The 15,382-nt window shown below is 38.4% G+C and overlaps 1 protein-coding gene across 1 annotated transcript in view; it reads right to left on the bottom strand.

Annotated features, from left to right (window-relative positions):
* The window catches only part of DNAH12 (dynein axonemal heavy chain 12), a 4,520,724-nt gene that overhangs the window by 2,762,298 nt on the left and 1,743,044 nt on the right, over positions 1–15,382 (bottom strand). Inside the window, exon 20 of the mRNA XM_044078497.1 lies at positions 3,296–3,415. Coding sequence (XP_043934432.1) covers positions 3,296–3,415 — 120 coding nt within the window. The remainder of the gene's footprint in view (positions 1–3,295; positions 3,416–15,382) is intronic.

The following is a 15,382-nucleotide window of genomic DNA, read 5'->3' on the forward strand; positions in this document are numbered from 1 at the left end:
AGCCGGCCACTCTAAATGACTTGAACAATGAACTTCTGTCTGTTGAGATATGCTCAATTTATAATGTGCACAGTGACTGGTGTGCATAGTTTTGAATACTAATGACCCCTTATTGTGTTGTTGTTCTTCTTTCGGCTTTTCCCGGTTAGGGGTCACCACAGCGGAACTCTGGTCCGCTAATGATTGGCAGTAGATTATTACGGTGCCGAGGTGCCAGCTCGACACCCAACCTTCAACGAAGGCACGCCCATTTACGCATGTCTTTCGAATGCCACTCGACTGCGGGGAGGACATGCAGACTCCACATAGAAGGTGCTCCAGCCGAGAATCAAATGGGAGAACCTCTTGCTGTGAGGCAACAACTGTGCCGCTGCACCATCGTGGCTTCTTTTCTTAATAAAGTGAGTTTGATTCAATTGACTAAGTCTGGCTTTGTTTTTGTGGGAATATACACACACAGACACACACACACACACACACACACACACACACACACACACACACACACACACACACACACACAAAACACACATGCACATGCACTCACACGCGTGTTTGTGTGTGCCTGTGTATAGATATTGGTACAGCTATAGGTGTTTGGAACGGTATCTTGTTGCTTTTTTGTAGTGACAGCCTTTCATTACAGAGCACTAAGTAAGGTGGTCTGCACATGACAGTATGTAGCCAAAATTATTCTGCAAAAAGTAACAGAAACAAAAGAAAATGCCTTCCATGAAAGATAAATCAACTCTGCTGAACCTGTTGGTTCAAAGGGAGTATCATCTCCAATATAAAATTTAAACCTGAAAGAGGAAAGATATGTCTTCTTAGTGCTCTTAGGTGAAGGACACTTTTAAAAATGATCTTTATAGATAGATCAACAGCAGTCTGTGGTATAGGTGGCAAGCAAGAATGGACTGTGGAAACAAGTTAGGTCTTTGGGCCTGGTTCCTAAGCAAGGGAGGAATAACATCTTTTCAGACTCTGCAGCCAAAATATGGGTTCCCATTGCATGGCACCTTTTATGGGAAGGCCAGGCCTTACAAGAAAAGGGGACAGGGGCAAAGAGCATGCCACTTCTATTACAAAACAATGTGAGAATATAGTTGGGGAAATAATCCATAAAAAATATATTTCAACAAGTGCTTTTCCAAAAATACTATGTTCTACTTAGAGACTCAAGAAGGGCTTACACAACCAAGAGGTAGGATACCTATCAAAGTGGAACTCATGATGATTTTAAAACAACAAGAAATGTGGGGATACAGACATGGACATTGTGTAGAAAGGGCATAATCTAGATTAAGAAAACTGTCAGAAATATGAACATTATAATAATCAGTCTAGAAGACAGAAAAACAGCTTGTTTTTCTTTATTACTTTCACTTTTTGTGTTTCTTGTTTAGTCACAAGATTTTGACAGGAGGTGCTAACAACACACTGGAAAGCATGGAAGATTACATGTTTCTATCACAAGGAGCATTATGCTTAAAGAACTGCTTGATCCATGTTAAATAAGTGTATTATGTCCATGGATGACTCTTGTATTCAGTATCATGTATCTGGTTGCTGTGAAAAATATAATAAAGAATGTCATCAAAACAAAATTTAAATGTAATACTTGTTTAAACTACCAATGCCCATCAGTTTAAAAATTCCCTAAAAGCTTCCTTAATTACTCGTGGCTTTGTACCTGTACAAGTCTAGGCTAAGTGGCTGTAGAATTGCTTGTTCTTGCTAGCCTAGCTCTTTCTAATAGCTATATTTAAACTTTCTTAATATTGCTATATTTAACTGAATTGTTACTTTAAAAAACCTGTACCTGCTGGATCTATGCTAATTTGTACTTCGTCTTAACTTGTCTTTTGCAATATGTAGATTGTCTGAAAAATGTTATTGATTATTGTATAATTTCAGTAATAGTATGTATTTATTTACTTTTAAGATACATGTGGAGCTTTTCTCCCCAGGCCTCCGCTGAAAATGTTTTTTTCACCCAGTCGGACTTTGCCAGTAACCAAATGTAAATAAATAAATAAATAATCACAATTACTTGGAAACTTATACAAGATAATGACAACTAAATTATTAATTAAAAACAAAGCAGAACCAGCAAAACAAAATTCATGGTGGAGACTAGGAAGATTTTTTTTTTATATAGCAAAGTTGATATGGAGATGCACATAAAAACTGCGAACTTGAAGATGAAGTGATTTCCTCTCAACTCATTCTCAGATTATCTCACTAAGAAATAGACTGAATTATTCCAAGTGTGTGTGTGTGTGTGTGTGTGTGTGTGTGTGTGTGTGTGTGTGTGTGTGTGTTATTTGCATGATGCTTTTTAGATCTCAGTAGAGTGTTTTTTTGGATGTGCAAAATCATGTGATACTTTTAAGAATCCCCCAAGTCATTATTTAATACAGATAACAAAGCTGCATTTAGAAGCACTATGTAATTGTGTCTCAGTTTGTTTTCAAAATAAAACTATAGGAGTATGTTATTTGGATGAATGCAGCCTATATGAAGTACAGATGACAGTAAAACATGGCCCACAGCTAGCACAGGAAAGCAGCTTTCTCTTAGAGGTGAAATAACCTTTGACTTGATCACATTAAGCAGAGGGGGCAAGGGTCACAGCCTCCTGCATAGGGATCTTTGTTCCAACAGTTGTGGCATCAGATGTATTTGCAGCTGATATGTGATTTCTTACTGGTTGCATTTGTCTAAGCAACACAGATTCAACAACTTTACTGTAGACTACAATAATTAGTACAGGGCTTTGTGCTACAAACGGATAAAGCAATGATGGCTCCTTAGCTGAAGTTGCCATCTAGGGAGGGATGGGAGTGAGTGGCTATGTCAGTTCATCTATCACCAGTGGAGGCTGCAGCAAGCTCTTGTTCTGTCAGTGACACTTGCTGCAAGACAGTAATCGGTTCATCAGCAATTCAGTGAAAATTCAGTAAAAAGACGCACTATGACCAACCCAACAGTATGCTCACAGTGTAGCCAGTCTGGATGAATGGAAAAATTACTTTTGCCATGACAAAGGAGGCCTGTTTAGGTAGTATGCCATCAGGCCAATAGAAGACTAGAGGGTAAAGTAAAGCAAATATGGAAAGCCGAGTCAGCCATGGATGACAGCTCATGACTCCCTAATCTTGCCTCCATTGTTGGCCCAAAATAGAAATAAGCAAGACAGGGCATTGGATGAGTAAGAAAAAATGAGGAAGATGAGAAAAGCCAAAACAGACACAAAAAAAAACAAAACACTGGAATAAGATTATCGTACTACCTCTGGCCCACTTTGAATGGCTTCTGTTACTTCACTGGTCCAGTACATCTGAGAGACACAGAGCACAACCTGCCCAGGCCATCTTCTAACCCATTCCTTTCTTGGAGTTTCAGGATATGCCTGTAGGAAAAACAGGTTGAAAATCATGTCATGCATCACTGGCTTGTGTAATATCTCTAAAAGTTTACTGCTTTCTGTTATTCTCTGAAAAGTGTACTAACACAAGAACATACACAAGTTGTGGTAAAATGATGACTTTTCATAAAACATCTAAAATGTTATATTTGTAGTTAAATATTGTAGTTAAACATGAAAAAGCATCATAGTCAAATTAATAAATATGTGAAATAATTTAAGAAGTTTTCATTTTTTCCACACGAGAACAGAATGCGGCAGCATAGAGACATGGTACTCTATGATGGTTTATAGGTTTATAGGTTTATAGATTAGTACTAAGCTAACTGCCTTTGTGAGCCATTTTAAGCTTAGCCAATTATCCCGTGTGAGACTCAAACCCTGCACCTTGTGTTTGTAAGGCAAACACCTTAACCATTAGGCCACCCAAATTCTAAATACATAACATCAAACATGATAAATGACATCTATGTTGCTTTTTAACCATTTAAAAACTATTCTCCATTCAGTTTTGATATATATGGGCTTTACATGAGAAATGTTAACATTTAAAAGGAACCAAGTTGTTAAGAGGACTATGAAGAGATAAACAAAACAGGCAGTACACAATGTCATCCAGGATAGTCTCAGTAAGAGTTGTAAGTTTTTCAGTATTTTTATAAAATAGAAGGAATTTTGTTTGAGTAAAGGAGAAAAATATATAAACATTTCCCCCAAATAATTCCATTTTCATTTTTAAATAAACACTATTTTCTCATTCTAAGAACTAGGGAAAATACCAAGAAGCAGGAGACTACATGTGAGTCTGGTAGAAGCAGCATACTAGACTGTTGACTTTCCAAAAGATTAAAAAGTATAAGTGTTCACACATACACACACACACACACACACACACACACACACACACACACACACACATATATATATATATATATATATATATATATATATATATATATATATATATAAAGCCCAAAAAGACGACTTTCATATGGTTGACACCACATGACAAACTTTTGGAATTTTGAACGTTCAGAACGGACAAACATCTCCATATAGTGCAGAATGGGAAGATTTCCATTTTCCACACTGTAGTGCAATCTTGAAGTGGGCATATTTAAATTGCAGGGGGTGCAGGGGGGCTTGCCCCCTGCTAGCAATGTGTAAGTAAGTTTTTATTTTGTGTGTTTTTTTTTTTTAAAAGGAGTTCGAAATTCCAAAAGTCGATCATATGGTCTCGGCCATATGAAAGTCGGCTTTTTAGGATTTTGATCATCTATATGGGGCCCGTATATATATATATATATATATATATATATATATATATATATTTATTTATTTTATTTTACATTTGTTAACCGGGATGGTCCGGCTGGATACATGTCCATTTTCAGCGGAGTCCCGGGGAGAAAAGCTCCAAAGATACAGATTAGGATAAGAAATAGACATTACAAGTAAATGTTCAACTAATAGAGGTTACATAGAAGAAGATTGTAGACATAGTACATAGATATGACAAAACAGACAATCCACTAAATTGTGGTTACAATACAATTTGCTTGTAGACATAGTATATACATACTTCCATTAGTCCAGCGGCATGCTTTTCTTATTGACCATGGAGGCCGAGGATAGCAATAGTTGTAGTTTAGTCATAAAGGATCTCATTAATTAATGTGAGGGGGAGTAGCTGAACAGAGTATGTTGGAGGGAAGTATGAAGTCTTAGTCTGGGTTGGTACAGGGGCATATCCAGTGTGACTTGAGGTGACTTATAAGTTTATTTTTAAATATGGATGGAGAAGATTCTTTGGTAATGTCAGTAGGTAGTGAGTTCCAGTTTTTACCGACAGAGTTGGTGAAGAGGGAGTCACCTGCAGCATGGTTGGATTTGATTGTAAGTACTAGAAGTTTGGAGGATGAGCGTAGTGGGCGACTGTTATTGTAGGGGCAGATTGTGTTTCTTAGGGCTGGGGTGGTGTCCAGTTGGTGGAGGATTTTATGGGCAACTTTGAGTTGGTTGAGCTGTAGGAGGTGTGGTAGTTCCAACCAGCCCAGGAGTTTAAGGTTCTGGCAGTGGTGGGCACGGTAGGGTGAGTCAGTAGCAAATCTAGCGATTTGGTTGTAGCATGAAGACAGTTTTTTAAGATTGGTTTTATTCAGGTGGGAGAATAGAGGAGAGGCATAGAGAAGGGTAGATAGGAGGTGGGAGCAGGCAATTGTTATTCTAGCTTGCGGGGTGAGGTATGCTTTGATCCTGAACAGACTGTCAAGTTTTATATTGGTAGTTTTTATCGTTTGATTGATGTGTGCATCAAATCTGAGGTTGCAGTCGATCATGGCACCCAATAGTTTAGTTTGGGTAACTGGGGTGATGATGGTACAATTATTAGCTGTTATATTGAACAGGGGTGAGGTGGTCCTGTGTGTTGGGGTAAAGAGAAGTAGTTTAGTTTTATTGGGATTTAGTATTAGGCATTGGTTTAGCAGCCAGTTTTCTACCTTGTTGAAGGTGATTTGTGTTATTTTGGTGAGTTCGGCTGGGGTGGAGGCAGTGCAGATCAAGGTAGAGTCATCTACATATTGAATGCAGGTGGCCTCTGGTATGGCTATGCTAAGTTCATTTATAAAGATGGAGAACAGAAGGGGACCTAGTATTGAGCCTTGGGGTACTCCTAGTCTGATGGAGAGGTGTGAGGAGAGTTTACCCTCCCACAGTACAGCCTGCTTCCTGCATTGTAGGTAGGACTCAAACCATTGGAGGGTCAGTTTATTTAAGTTGTTGGCCTCCAGGCAGTTCATTAGCATTTTGTGGTCCACCATGTCAAAGGCCTTGGACAGGTCTAGGAAGAGAGCAGAGGACAGTACGTTGTTGTTACGATTTTGATTTATAGTGTCTGTGAAAGAGAGAAGGGCTGTAGTGGTGCTGTGATTGGGCCTAAAACCATGTTGTGAGTTGGATAAAAGTTTGTTTTGTGTGAGATATTTAATGAGTTGAATATGTACACACTTCTCCATGATCTTAGCTAGTGGAGACAAGATTGCTATGGGCCTGTAGTTAGACAGTTCAGTGGAACTGCCCCCTTTGTGTAGTGGTATGACGTGTGAGATTTTCCATATGTCAGGGATTATGGCTTCCGATATGGATCGGTTAATAAGGATGGAGATGGGGTATGCAATTGCATCTGCAGCTTTTTGTAAGTAGTCAGATGGGAGGAGGTCAGCAGCCAGGGTGGTTGGTCTTAGTTTCCTAAGTAGGGTTTTGATGAGTTGAGTAGGAACTGGTTGAAGGCTAAAGGAAGTTGTAGTTTTGGAATTGGTAGTGCTCGGATTGGAGCCAGTGGGTGAGAGTTGGTTAGCTAAAGTTTGGATGGTTTCGGTGAAGAAGGTGTTAAAGGAGTTGGCAATATCTTTGGGGGAGCTTTGATTAGCGACAGATGGTTTTGGGGTGGTGGTTTGTCCTGGGTGGAGTAGTCTTTTTACTCCCATCCAGAATTTCTGAGGTTTAGTTTTTTGAACCTGTTGTAGGCAGTGGTAGTATTCTTTTTTGTCTGAGGTTACTGATTTTTTTGCTTCATTTCTTAGTTGCCTAAATAACAGTTGGTCAGGTAGGGTTTTAGTAGTTCTGTAGGTGACCCATGCTTTATTTCTTAATGCAATTTTTGCCCTAGTTTCTTTAGTGAGCCAAGGTGCAGTATTGACCTTGATTCTACTAGTGTGGCTAGGAGCATGGAGGTCGAGAATAGTCAGAAATCTGGAGTTGAAGTAACTAACTGCTTCATCTAGTGGAAGGCTTTTTAGGGCAGACCAGTTGCAAGACTTTAGTTCATTGTTAAATTTTTGGGGGTTAAAGTTTTGATTACTTCTTATAGTTTTGTATGTGGGCTGATGATGGTGATTAACCTTTAGTTTAAGTATATATGTGAGGCAGTGATCACTTAGATCATCAGGTGTAGTACCTGACATATACTGATGTGGAGAGTTATTGATGAGTATCCAGTCTAGGGTACTAGCTTTGTCGTGTGATTTGTTTTGCCTAGTGGGTGTGGTTATGGTTTGGGTAAATCCTTGGAGGTTTACATGGATTGCTGGGGATTGAGAAGAGCAAGTTTTCCAGTCAATGTTGAAGTCCCCGAGAATACACACACATGCACATACACACTTACGCATACACAATCACATAAATACATAGAACGCAGCATTTGTTAATACAGAAGTGTGGCTGTTCAATCCTTCAAAACATTGGGCTGTTAATTCTGCAGTAAGCCTGATTAAAAAAAAAACAATAGTGAACCACACAGACTCCTTACTAACCACATGTTACTGTGAATCTCTTTAATCTTTTTAGCAGCTCTGTAATCCTATCAATAACCTACAAGATATTCCAACAGTCTGCAAACAGGATTATGAAGGTGGTATGAATAGTTACACAGTGTGATTTCACTTTGTAAGGAGCTGTCCATTTTCCATTATTATTTGGACTGAACTACTGAAGTCTGACAGCTATTTTGACAACTGTCAATTGTTGAGGTTTGACAACTGTCAAACTAGATGACTAAATAATGTAGTTTGATAGTTGTTTTGATATCTGTGAAACCTTGGCAGTTTAAAGATTAAAAAACTATTAGCAGGTAGTTTCAGTGATGAATATGTAGATGAAAGATTTTTGTCTATCTTACTTCCCCATTGCTATAAAGTGCACTAGTCACAACTCCACTAGGATCTCCTCCATCTCCTACCTCCAGTCAAAGAACTACAATTTGGGCAAATCTCTTATTACCACAGAATAACCCTAGGTTGTTTTCTATCTCATAAAATGCAAATCTTTCTGAAATAAACCCATGATACAATGCATCACAAAGGGTTTCCTGAACTGTCACAAGACTTTCTGACCATGCATATTCCTTGCCCTGTGTTTAATACATTCCTATATGTTACAACCTATGTCTCATTTATATAACTGGGAACTGTTTCAAGACACCGCACACTCCGTAATACAAAAAATAGAAGGAACAGGCACCAGGCATGAAAGGTAGGCTCCTTCAAGCCAAAGTCAGCAAAACGAGTCCAACAGCAAACTGCACCAATGTTTTATGTTGTTAAAACCTTTTTATTCCACAAAGCCATTTATATAACTGGTATTCTAACATAATAATGCTGAATGACTGGTGTTTAATTTTATCCTTTAAGAAGAGCAATAAAACATATTTGCCACAACCTATTTGGGTCCCTTTATTGTATTATTTCTGTTTGGTGCCAATGAGTTTAGTGACTCCAATTGCATCAACATATGTTATCTCTTCTGCTACAGACAACATTTACTGGCAGGCACTGATGCAATTTGGGATTTCACTTTTCCTAACATGTTCAGTTCTGAAGTCTGCTGTGGACAGAATTACTTTTTTTCTGAAAAGGACTATGGTAGTTCATTTGTCACTCAGTACTTCATGAATGTATTTGTCAGCACTAGATAGTTAATTTGTCATCCAGTACTTCATGAAGGTATTTGTCAGCACTATAGATATCAGTCTAGTGTCTGGTAGACAAGTCTATTGATAAACAATCCCATATGCCTTGGGATAAATAATGTTTCCTAAAAAAAAATTTTTATCAAAACATGGTAAATGTATTTCTCTTAAAGCTATAACCAAGATTTGAAAATTATACTTTTTTATGTTCCACTTTAACAGTTATGTACAAAAGTTAAGTACTTAGCATAACACTGGATTGTTTTCATCCAAGAGGCTAATGCACTATTTTGAAAACATGGATGTAGTTGAAAATAGTGTCCAATTACCTTTTAATGGTGGAGTACCTGCAGCCTGACTCATAGAGAAAAGACAGGAAATGTAGGACATCAGCTATAGAGACAGAATATGGGTTAAATCATTGGTTAGAGGTCAAGACAGAGAATCTTTTCCATTTTCTCTTGTAATTCTTTTGAGTGGACTTCAACTGAGAAGCAGAAAGAATCTGGATTACAGAATGGGAAGAATGTTTGGCCATTAAGGAAATGGGAGAAACCATGCAGTTAACTTGAGGTTGTAAAGGTCCAGATGAGGCTGACCAAAGAGGTGTGAGAATAGATCCAGAGACAGAACTAGAAGTCAAGGGGAGTTCTTCAGGTGAGGCTTTAGAAGGGGAGACCAGATCTGTCTTGGCCAGAAAGGAGCAATGAAGATCACTTGTGATTTGCAGGTAGACATCTGCTAAAGGAACTTTGGTTATAAGGGGTAGAGGAGGCAAGATGAATAGAAGACTGGGACAGCAGTCACTACCATACTAGAATATTGCTGGTTGATTGTCGTAGTAGAGGAACTAGGACAATGTAGCATCTGCACTTGGTGCTGGAGGGAGAGATGAACAAGTCACAGCATGGCAGACCCCCATAGACTGAAAATTTCTTGAGCCACTGCCTGGTTGATGGACCCCTCATGAGGTAATAGGTTGGATCTGCTGAATTTGTCTGCCAGCCAGATGAATTTTCCCAGAATGTGCATTGCTACTAGAAAGTGACCTGAATCTAAAGTCCATTGCCACACTCTCATGACTTCTTGGCAAAGTGGGTAAAATCTGGTTCCCTCCTGTTTGTTGATGTACCATACCAGTGTCATTGTCTGCCTGAATAGCTATCACTCCTGAAGGTAAGAGGTCCTGAAACTCCTGCATATCTATAAGGACTGCTTTCTTCTCTGGGATGTTGATGTGAAGAATGACCTTTCACTAATTTCACAAACCTTGGATCATCCTCCCTTCGAAATGACCCCACCCAAAAGGAAGGGGTCTATGAATATGACTGCTGGTGGGGAGGACAGAATGGTTTTCCCATCTGAAAGAAAGGTAAAGTCAGTCATCACTTCAAGTGAGTTCTGCATGACTGGGAGATATACAAACTGTGGCTGATGGAGGATCCATCAGTTGGGACCATTGTATGGAAAACATCCACTGAAGGAGCATCATGTGGTATGTGGCATAGAGGACCACTGCAATTGCTACCACTTTGAGACGTAGAATTCTTGATCTCAGCAACACAGAAGGATTTGCTGGTGATAAACGATTTGTTCAAAATGCTGAACATAGAGAAGCTTTTCCTGGGTGAAAGATACTCAGCAAGAAACTTGTGCCTAGGAGACTTCCAATAAAGGGAATTTGTTGAGAAAGTTGAAGCTGTGATTTCTGATAGTTTATGGATATGTCTAAAAATAGATTGTCCAGGTAGGGAAAAACAAGGATCTCTTTTAGGCGCAGATGAACTATAGCCACTGCCATGCACTTGATGAATATCTGGGAGTGGGGGGCGGATGTGACAAGACTAAAGAGAAAATTTCTGAAATGGAAGTGATTGGCTCCTATTTAAAAATGCAGGAACCTCCTGGACTCTTTGCAAATTTTATGTGGATGTAGGTGTCCTGGAGATTTATGGAATGTGTCTTGTCATTCTCCTACAGACACAGCAAAACTATTGACACCATCACCATTCTCAATGGGACCTTCTTTACAAAATAGTTTAGGCTGCTAAAATCCATAATTGCCCTGAGGTCTGTGTTCTTGAAAAAATGCACTTTTGCGAAAAAGAGTGCGCCTGTTTAGACCCATATATATATATATATATATATATATATATATATATATATATATATATATATATATATATATATAGGTATACAGAATATAGGATCCTCAGATAAGTGAATAGTTTGCAGGGAGGCTGAATGCATGTAAGTGTGAATAGTTGAATGTGCCACTGGGAAAAATGTCAGTTGTTTCAGTAAGTGGTACTGAGCACTGCAATCCTACTTGTTTTTTAATTGTATGTGCTGACTGCTGTGGGCAGATGCCTATTATTATGGTAGGTTTTAGTGTTTAGTTTACAAAGTAACTATTGTGGAGAATCATTGCCATTGTGGTTTTCTGTGTATGACAGAAGTGATTAGTGTTTCAGGGTGATTTTTCCCTTGTCTGAGAAGGTGCCACCATGGAGTTGTTACATTTAAGTCAAGTGAGGGGTGTGCATGAGGGGAGAGGTTGCTTCCCTGCAGTTTAATTATACTGTGGGCAGGGACTATTTATTTTGGCATTTTTATGTTTGCTTGTTTAAAGGGTTTGTGGTTATTATGATTTGCTCTTTTGTGTTTGTTGTTTTCATGTTTTTTATTTGTGTGTGTGTTTTTTTTTTTTACTAGAGATGATATAATCACATACATAACCAGTACAGTGGGTATAACTTGCTGGTGATACTTTATTCGGTTTAAGTGTTGTATATTTTTACTGGAATGCAAAATTAAAGCTAATTTTCCAAAATTAATTTAAAATAAATACACTTTTGCACAATACAGCTTTAAGTAACTCACAGTTCAGAATTTAGAAGTTACAAATTCACAGTTCTGTTTTACACCAAAGTCTCTTAACAGGAACAGAGTAGTCTTCCTTCAACATTTAAACCCATCTGCTATAACTCCATCCATAAGTAGTTTTCTTGTCATTTCTTCTTTGGTAGGATATAGCCACACAGCTTTCTCTGGTCATGGCCCGCCTAGAGCCTCTACTCTAAGACTGAAATTCCTATCCCTCTTCTCTGAGAAGCAAATGTTTCTACCATCACAAACTTCCTCCCGTTAGGGAATTTGAATGAAGAATTACAATATTATACAACATATACATGCTGCTACAAGACTCTTTACATAGTATACCGTATATACACAGCATTTATAATGCAATAAACAGTATTGTTGACACATGAAAACAGCTGTTTTGTCTCAGCATACAGACACAAATAAACTCACAAATACATACACAAACATACAAACAGCCATACACAAACACCCACCCACATATGCAAATCTGAAATCAAATACCCATATTCACTAGTATCTACCAGACAAAATACTGATCCACATGGACCTAAACTCAGCCTGGCAGCATAGGTGATATGCTCAAAGTCAAATAGTTGGCAAATGGAGGGCGAGGAAATCAAATTTCAAAACATGTGCTATGCTAAATAATCCACTATAAATAAATAAGGAAACAGACAAAGAAACATAGTTAACCCGCAGTGATGGTGCTGCGGTAGCGTTGTCGCCTCACAGTAAGACGCTGTTCGGTTTGATTCTCAGCTAGAGCGTCTTCTGCGTGGAGACATGCGCGATTGGGCATACCTTCGTTGAAGGTTGTGCAACAGGGCTGGTATCTCGGCACGTAAAATTCAACTACCAATCATTAGCGGACCCGAGTTCCAATGTTGCGACCCCTTACCGGGAAAAGCCGTAAGACTCAACAACAACAACAAAGAAACATAGTTAACCTTTAAAAACAAAATTACAATAAAAATCTTAAAAAATAAATGTTTTCTAACTGAAAGAATGTATGGCAGAGTGGATATTATAAGGAAATAATTTACCTTCTAGAGATAGGAAGGCTCAAAGCCAATTATTTATTCCCTACTATGCCCCATCCTCCAAGGCAGTGATGCCTATAAATACATACAGTAGATATAAAAAGTGTACACACCCCTGTTAAAATGCCAGTTTTTTGTGATATAAAAAAATTAGACCACAATAAATCATTTAAAACTTTTCCCACCTTTAATGTGACCTATAACCTGTACAATTCAATTGAAAAACAAATAAATCTGTTAGGGGAAAAATATAAAAAATAAAAAAGTATAATAAGCTGGTTGCATAAGTGTGCACACTCTTAAACTAATACTTTGATGAAGCACCTTTTGATTTAATTACAGCATTCAGTCTTTTTGGGTACACACCTGCCATCAATTAAAGAGACACTGATTAACCCAAATATAGTTCAGCTGTCTTAGTAGGATTTTCCTGACATTTACTGAGTTGCCTGCTACAGCAAAAGCCATGGTTCACAGAAAGCAACAAAGGGATCCCACTGTTGAAATGTATCAGTCAGGAGAAGGGTACAAAAAAATTTCCACAGCATTGGATATACCATGGAACACACTGAAGACGGTCATCAAAAAGTGGAGAAAATATAGGACAACAATGACATTGCAAAGAACTGGGTGTCCCTCGAAAATTGATGAAAAGACAAGATGAAAACTAGTCAGGGAGGCTGCCAAGAGACCTACAGCAACACTGAAGGAGCTGCAGGAATTTCTGGCAAGTACTGGTTGTGTACTAAATGTGACAACAATCTCCTGTATTCTCCATATGTCTGGACTATGGGGTAGGGTTGCACGATGGAAGCCTTTTCTTACACAGAAGAACATCCAGGTCCAGCTAAAACTTGCAAAACAATACAAGTCTCCCAAAAGCATGTGGGAGAATGTGTTATGGTCTGATGAGACCAAGGTTGAACTTTCTGGCCACAATTCCAAAAGGTACTTTTGGTGCAAAAACAACACTTCGCATCACCAAAAGAACACCATCCCACGGTGAAGCATGGTGGTGGCAGTATCATGCTTTGGGGCTGATTTTCTTCAGCTGGAACTGGGGCTTTAGTCAAGGTGGAAGGAATTATGAACAGTTCCAAATACCAGTCACGTTTGGCCCAAAACCTTCAGGAGTCTGCTAGAAAGATGAAGATGAAGAGGAATTTCACCTTTCAACATGACAGTGACCCCAAGCATATATCCAAATCAACAAAAGAATGGCTTCACCAGAAGATAATTAAAGTTTTGGAATGGAAAAGCCAGAACCCAGATCTAAATCCAATAGAAAATCTGTGGGGTGACTTGAAGAGGGCTGTGCACAAGAGATACCCTCGCAATCGGACAGATTTGGAGAGCTTTTGCAAAGAAGAGTGGGCAAATATTACCAAGTCAAAATGTGCTAAACTGATAGACTCCTACCCAAGAAGACTGAATGCTGTAATTAAATCAAAGGGTACTTCAACAAAGTATTAGTTTAAGGGTGTGCACACTTATGCAAAAAGCTTATTGCACATTTTTATTTTTTCCCTTAACAGATTTGTATATTGTAAATAGCATTCTACTATTGTAAATAGCATTCTACTGTTGATGTGTGTATGTAAAGCGTATTTACATTTTCTTAAAAGGTGTATATGTAAACTGTTTCCACACCTAACCCATATCTGTTTTCCTCAAAATAAACTATGTGATCCTACCTTCAAGCTTAATGAATTTGTTAACTATGCATGATATTGAATGCATTTATGAGTAACTATTCTACATAAGATCTTTAATATTAACTATCATTTGTATCTAAATTGTATAATGCATCCTGGAGCTTTTCTCCCCGGGCCTCCACTGAAAATGGGTCAATTCGACCCAATGGACTTCTCCGGTAATCAAATTGCAGATAAATAAATTATTTATTTTTCAATTAAATTTACAGGTTATAGGTCATATTAAAGGTGGGAAAAGTTTTGAAATGATTTATTATGGTCTCATTTTTTTCACATCACAAAAACCTGGTATTTTAACAGGGGTGTGTACACTTTTTTATCCACTGTGTGTGTGTGTGTGTGTGTGTGTGTGTGTGTGTGTGTGTGTGTGTGTGTGTGTGTGTGTGTACATCTATATATATATATATATATATATATATATATATATATATATATATATATATGCATATGCATATTAGCTATAGATATACAGATATAAAATATGGGTGTAGGACATTAGATCAAACAGATGGTTCCCTGACACCCAGTAGACCGACACCATTTGGTCGACAAAGGCAAATGGTTGACAGGCACGCAAAATCAACAGTCCCTGGGTAGGGGAATATTTCCTTTCCCTGGGTATTGTACAATCTTGGAGTTAGTATATAAAATTAGCAGGTGTGGGAGGTAGAAGGAGGGTTGAGCCATGCAAAAACACCTGCTGTTGGTTTAGCCCGCTCTGGGTTAATCCCCGGAGCATGCACAGCATGTGTTGATACTGGTGATTTTGATGTTCTGACATTGATTTACTGGGTATCACACACTGCTCATTTGATCCAGTGCCCTACACCCAAAAATATATAGA

This window comes from Protopterus annectens, chromosome 7.part1 (genome assembly GCF_019279795.1).
Source record: "Protopterus annectens isolate FY-2018-M chromosome 7.part1, PAN1.0, whole genome shotgun sequence".
Lineage (NCBI taxonomy): Eukaryota > Metazoa > Chordata > Ceratodontiformes > Protopteridae > Protopterus > Protopterus annectens.